The sequence below is a fragment of the Helianthus annuus genome, chromosome 8 (assembly GCF_002127325.2).
Source record: "Helianthus annuus cultivar XRQ/B chromosome 8, HanXRQr2.0-SUNRISE, whole genome shotgun sequence".
Classification (NCBI taxonomy): Eukaryota; Viridiplantae; Streptophyta; class Magnoliopsida; order Asterales; family Asteraceae; genus Helianthus; species Helianthus annuus.
In genome coordinates this window covers 8,142,138-8,149,241 of record NC_035440.2, presented here as the reverse complement: position 1 = coordinate 8,149,241, position 7,104 = coordinate 8,142,138, and the positions used below count along the sequence as shown (strand labels likewise).

Here is a 7,104-nt window from a genome sequence, read left to right as displayed (position 1 = left end):
ATGAATGGCCTATCAACATCTTTAATTTTAGGAATGCTAGAAGAGCCTCACGGTTTTTACAAAACTAACTGTTTATAATGTTTTACAATGAAAATAATTTATAAGAGTCTAATATGCAAAACTGTAAATAAAAGTTCAAAAGAACTTTCAATAACATGACAAGAGTCTAATATGCGAAACTGTAAATAAAACTTAAACTACATTATGAGCAATTTTTTTAGGATGAAACTAAATAATGGCTATGCTAGATTTAGTAACATTTTTACTAGTCTTAAATCTCATGGTATTAGTGATAACAACAAGAATTGTGTGAGAAAGGTTTGGATGACACTCTCACTCAAGTGGATAGCAAAGGTATCAACCATTGAAGAATCCAAATAGTTGAGTGTTATGCACATGGTTGACGAGATCATAGGCAACATCAATGTCTATGAGGTTATCATTGAAAAAGATAAGGAAAATTCCAAATTGAAGAAATAAAAATTGAAATAAATTGCTCTCAAATTCAAAGAAGTCATCAAGGCAAGAGTAGACAATAAATAGTCAAGTAAGGGGTGGGGTAGTAGTAGCTAGTCATTACCATGGTTAGCTTTGGGCAACCCTGCCTAGTTTAAACATGGATGATCAGTTCATGCCTAGACTACGGTCAAGTTATTCGTTGCCTGCCCTGGCTATGATCCTAAGCCCATGGGCGGAGGTTAATGGAAGACTTGGGGTGCCCCGACCCCCACCGATTATTCGCTCGTGGTGTATTTTACCGAAAATTTTTGAGATTTTTTTTAGTGTAAAATCTTGGATTTTTAAGAGTACGACCCCCACCGATTTGGATTTTGAGAGTCCGGCCCCCACCAAGTTTTCGTTCAAGCTCCGCCATTACCTAAGCGCTGCTCCTAATATTATACAAAACCTAAAATCTACAATGTAAAATTAGAGACTAGAGGCCATACCTAAACATTATCGTGTCGTGTTCAAGTCTAGCACCACATGTAATCGTATCTTATCTTTTCATGGCTCACCTATTATACCAGTCCTAGCCTTTACCCCCCCCCCCTCCCACCCCAACACACACATAGGGTTGGGCATTTCGGTACCGGTACTAAATGGTAATGTACCGATCAAAATTCAGTACCATTTTTTGGTGTTTCTGGTTAGGCACGTACGGTACCGGTTTTTTACCGATTTTTGCGTCATATATCATACCATATCAATACCGTATTCTACCCAACATTTTCGGTACCGGTACTGGTACCCACTTTTAAGAATTTTCAGGATCGGTAGTTTTGGTACCGGTACGATACCGAGCTCAAACCTAAATGGTCTTATTACAAAACAAATATGTTTTGATGGTTTGAAGCTCTAAAAAGAATCGTAAACTCAGTGAATATTCTACAATTAAATTTGTGAAGAATGATAAATAGGGGTGTAAACGAGCCGGGCCGAGCCCGAGCTCGACCAGGCTTGAGCTCGGCTCGTTTGGTTTTTATGAAGCTCGAGCTCGAGCTCGGCTCGGTTCGAGCCTACTTCTTTGAACTCGAGCTCGGCTCGCGAGTAAAACCCAAAGCTCGAGTTCGGCTCGACTCGGCTCGAACTATTTTGAGAACAACCTTAAACGAGCTAAAAGCTCGGATCGAGCTCACTTCAACACCCCTTAAACGAGCCAAAGCTCGGCTCGAGCTCGGCTCATCAATGTTATCATCATTATTAATATATTATATATAAAAAAATTAAAATTTTGTATGGGCTCGTTTAGGCTCGCGAGCCTAAACAAGCATTGTATTTTAGGCTCGAGCTCGGGCTCGATAACAAAACGAGCTCTATTTCAGGCTCGAGCTCGGGCTCGGGCTCGTTAAGGCTCGACTCGTTCGAGCTTTTAACCGAGCCGATCACGAGTAGCTCTCGAGCCTCTAGGCTTGTTTACACCCCTAATGATAAAGGAAGTGTACCTGTAGATGAAAATGAAAGTGTGAAGTTGATGGAGACCTTGTTAATATCTATAAAGACCGTTCAATAATTATGTTATACAATATGTTTTGAGTCATTTTCACCTGAATAGTAATATATATATATATTTTTTATTTTATTCACAAGTTAAAATATTGAAAGAAGATTGGAGCTAGCTTTATTCCACTGCCCTCAAATGCATATGATATGGACCTTTTATTTGTATATTGCATGATATCTAAATAGAAAAATACTAATCTTTAGATCCAAATAGTAGCATTTAGTAAATTTATATTATATAAGCATCGATTTCATCTAGATAATACATCCCAAACAATGTAGTCTAAACCTTAACCGGATAGTCGAATCAGAAACCAATTGCCTAACCGGTTTGGATGTTGGACCGAGTGGTTGTTAAACCGGCGAACCAGTTCATTGATTAAACCGGTTTTGAATTAGTTTTATAAATATTTTTATGTTTTACAATAGTTAAATTTGAAATCTCTTAATATGTGAAGATGGTCGTATTATTATGTTTTGCTTTCAAAAATCAATACATACACCATATTCTTTTATATAACTAACAATATACTATTAACAAGTTGATCTAATATACACATTTAAATAACTAACAATATACTATTAACAAGTTGATATCATATACACGTACTTTTATAATATTTAAGCACCAAGTCATCCTATGTTTTATTCCGTTCTAACTATTAAACCAATAATAATATAACCATTCTAGCTTCCAATACACATTTATATAATTACTGTTTTCGTCTCTTTGTTTTGTCAAAAATCACTATTTCAGTCCATTAGTTTAAAAATTGCGATTTCAGTCCCTGTGGTTTCACTTTTGTAAACATGTCAGTCCACCTCGTAACCATTTCAGTCCCTATACTTACAGAATAAAATGGATTGAAATGGTTATGAAAGTGAAACCACATGGACTAAAATGGTTACGAAAGTGAAACCACAAGGACTGAAATCGTAATTTTTAAACTAATGGACCGAAATAGTGATTTTTGACAAACCATAAAGACGAAACAGTAATTAACTCTACTATAATGTAGTCCATAACACATGAAACTTAACAAAAGCATAATAACTAGTCAATAACACATGAAACTTATCAAAAGCACAATAACTTAGAAAGGAGAAAATAGTCACTAGACAACTTGTTTACAAAGCTCAAGAACTTTAGATCAAACTAAAGATGCAACCTTTGACTTTATGCAATTATAAAATTCACATTGACCTATTTTCATTCACCCCCTTGAGAAAATTACAATATTCCATTCCACCCACACAATATTAACCTAAACTCCAACTTTAACCCCCCAACTCCCAATAAAATAAAAACTTTTAAAAAATTACTTTTGTAAATAGATAAACAAAGACACCAACCAGGTGTCATCCACCCACTCAGTCTCAGTCTCACTTTCAGTTTTCCAACTCAGCAACTAGCCACACCCCACTGAGTTAACCCAACCGAGTTAACCCTACTGAGTTAACCCAACTGAGTTCACCGAGTCGACCGACTCCTCCAAGCCGACGTCGTAATGAGTGGCCGAGTATGCCAACCCAACATCAAACACCCATTATTTTCCTCCACTCTATACCCATCACCACCCGCAAACAACGCCAACAACATACTCGCTTGCTTATACGCATTCGAACCCAAATGAACCGATTCAAACCCAGCCGAGTCAAACAAACTCTTCCACTGAGTCAACGTCATATGCCTCTCAACCCGATCCGCCCCTTCACACGCCACCACATTACAAATCTGCTTCCCCAAATACACCTCCGACATAGCCTTATCCTCTTCGCTCGCACCACTTTCAAGCGAGTCAAACACACCACTCTCAAGCGAGTCGAAAAGCGTCGAATAATAATGCAACGACTCAGTAAACCGCTCTAGAAAAACCGGCCCGTTATGATTCGCCTCCTGTTCCACAACCGTTACAATAACCGGATTTAACACTTTCAACGCGGTCAACACCTTCTCAACCGAACCCGCTCGAGCCAACAACTGATGCATCTCAAACACCGAATTAACCGCCACAACTTCATCATCGCGTAAATCCAACATCCCCGGTTCAATATCCGCTAAACTCTCGGCAATAACCCGAGAGTATTCAAACTCGACATGAATCGTATCCGCTAACTGAGCTAAGTTACACCCAACTTCTTGTAAATAATCAATATTATTGTTATTATTAACGGGCGGTCCAACACCGGTTAACCGGAATTTAGGTGGACCGCCCGGTCTAAGAGCCAAAGCTTGTAACAACGCAGGCCATTGCATTCCCTGTTTGATGCTGAAATCAATGACATGAACCTTACTTTTACCTGAAAAAGCTTCAAGAATGGCTTGATTTGCGGTGAAATGAGCGAATTTGAGATACGGACAGGCTTCGTAGAAATGCGATTGAAGAATGTTATTAAGGATTGGTGAATTGTGTGGTGATTTAGGGTTTAGTTTGTAGATTCTGCAAGCTAGTGCTTCGGTGAAGTATAAGGCCACTTTTCGCATCGCGCCGGCTTGTGAAGCTGCTAACATACCGGCTCGGCTTACTAGGGTTTCGGCGAGCTTTTGATCGGCGTTTTGTACGGCTTCGGCGCATGCCATCAGCGTGTGTACGAGCCGGATCCCGTTCTCCTGTGAATCCACCACAACAATCTGGTTCTGTGTCCGGTTCTGGTTGTTGTTCGAACTCTGGTTTTGATTCTGGTTCCGATTGAATGAAGTACACGCGCCGCCGGAGATCGACGCGCCGGTGCTAGAAAACGACGCGCCGCCGGAGGACGACGGAGATGAGGTTTTAAGTTTTTTAGCCGGCGGCGGAGGGTAAATAGCGTTGCCAGGAATGGCTTGCAGATCGTCGATGTGTACAACGACGTCGTTTACAAACGAATTATTAACAACAGGTGGTTGAACCTGAACCTGAACCGGAACGGCGTCGTTTAAGAAGGAATTATTGTTTATAACAGCAGCAGGTGGTTGAGCCTGAACGATGTCGTTTGAGAAGGGATTATTGATGGTGAGAGGTGGTTGAAGGATGGGGTTAAGTTCGGAAATCATGGACTCAAGCCAGGAGGAAAGATCGGAAGGGTTGTAGTGAACGGAATCAGAGGCGAGTTGGGACAAACCGACGTCGTTTGTGAGAATGCCCTCAAGGTGTTCGATCTTTTGCGCGACGTCGTTCATGTCAGAAGACTTGACTTGGTAGCCTAAATCGAATAGTAACTCGTCAACTCCGGTGTCGGGTGGGTGAAACTCGTCCCACATCATCTTTGATTTAGTAGCTGAACTGGAAGTTTCAGCGTAATTCTGATTTGGGTATTCACGCTTCATAGGGAATAAATTGAAATGAAATCAAATTGGTGGGTGTGAAAGGGCGGTGGGATTGGGGATCGGGAAAGGGGGTGAGGATTGGTGAATGGAGGTGGTGAAGAGAGAGAGAGAGAGATGGGTCAGGGAATACAAGTGGTGTGAGGAGACGCTCGTGAGGGGTGGGCGCGACATACGATGGACCAACAATCGGACAACACAACACTCACACACAATCTCTTCTCGCTTTTTTAAATGGGGAGAAATTGTGATATAAGGCTATTGGGGGAGTGGGGGGGTTTATGGGGTGGGGATGTCAGGCAACGCTAGTTAACCCACATCGTGTCAGTGTTGGTTACGATGTTGCTCTGCTGGCGTGCATTTGAACGCCGGGGAGCGGTGTGATCTGGTTAGCTAGGATTGATTGGTGAATTTTGAACCGTTTGTGATAGTCGTTAGCCAACGGCTAGTATAATTTTAAAAAAAATATATATATATATACCTTATAAATACTACCCTTTTTTACAATTTTTTACCGCTTCTCTACATCTCTACTTCTTCTATCTCTATATTTTTATAAATTTAACCCACATCCTCTACAATGCATCCTTTTAACCGTGAATACGACCCAAAAAATCCCTTTGGATACCAAGAAAACCCGAACCCTACCCCGCCACAAAGCCTAAATAGAGATAGACACTCCTTAGTCATTATTCTAACAACAATTTATTACACATATGACATATTGTTGCTACAGTCGGGTTTGATCAGTTGTAAAATGATGTCTATACCAAATCTTACTACGGGTTACACATATTATCTATAATGTTCACGGATATACATGAGAATATCTTGTGTAGCGGTTTATGGATTTATTTACTTAAAATAGTAATTGTGGAGTTTTTTTATTCCGTAATGGTATTAGGGGAAAAACTATTACCATTTTGATGTTCTTAAAAAACTATTTACTAAAATAGTGTTTTCCGTAAAAAAAAAAATTAAGCAATTAGCAAGAATTTAGGTCGGTAATCACCCCGGTTAGTTTATTTGCAATCAAGGAAATAAAAGAAGATCAACACCCAGCTTTAACAACCCGAATTTCGGTTGTTCCTATTCTTATCGTTGATTCATTCGTAAACGCTTGTACTCCGAGATTCGATGATTACCAAGGGTTAACTACATTTTTAAAACGCATTTTTTATATCGCTTATTTATCGCATCTAAACGCTTATTACTTAAACGCTCATCGCAACGCAAACTCAACGAGAACTCAAAACGCGGATTTATTTATATTATTTGTGTGTTTAAATGTTAAGTGCGTTGTATTTGTTTGATACTCGCTTAAACGCTCAATCGCTCACTCGCGCGACCTGATCTATCACGCTAAAACGCAACACAGCGCAACACTTAATACCTCGCTAAAACACTTAAAGTGCTCTAACTAACTAACGCAACCAAACGCACCAAACAAACATCCGACACGCGAAACGGGAATCACTCGCACGAAACAGGCACCTTCATACGAAGGCACCCTTCGTACAGAACCCAGCTCACACCAAACATCCTCTTTCTATAAATACCCAGCTCAGTCCCTCATTCACCACTTGCTGCCACTCGCACAAGAACACTCCCTACCTGCCTTCTCTCTGCATCCCAAGTAAGAATCACTATTTTCACAAGTATCACAACGATTTTTCACGAGTTTATCTCCGATTTCATCTAAACTTCTCTATTTACGAAAGGGTTATTGGATTTTATCACCTCTGACTATTGACTATTGACTATTGGCCGTTGCCACCCCTAACTATCACTTTGACGCC

The 7,104-nt window shown here is 40.1% G+C and overlaps 1 protein-coding gene across 1 annotated transcript; it reads right to left on the bottom strand.

Moving 5' to 3' along the window:
- Nucleotides 1-3,076: 3,076 nt before the first annotated feature.
- Nucleotides 3,077-5,536, bottom strand: LOC110871923 (DELLA protein GAI1). The gene has a single exon (XM_022120678.2). The coding sequence runs from the start codon at nt 5,306-5,308 to the stop codon at nt 3,473-3,475; it is 1,836 nt and encodes a 611-aa protein (XP_021976370.1). The 5' UTR covers nt 5,309-5,536; the 3' UTR covers nt 3,077-3,472.
- Between the last annotated feature and the right edge of the window lie 1,568 nt (nt 5,537-7,104).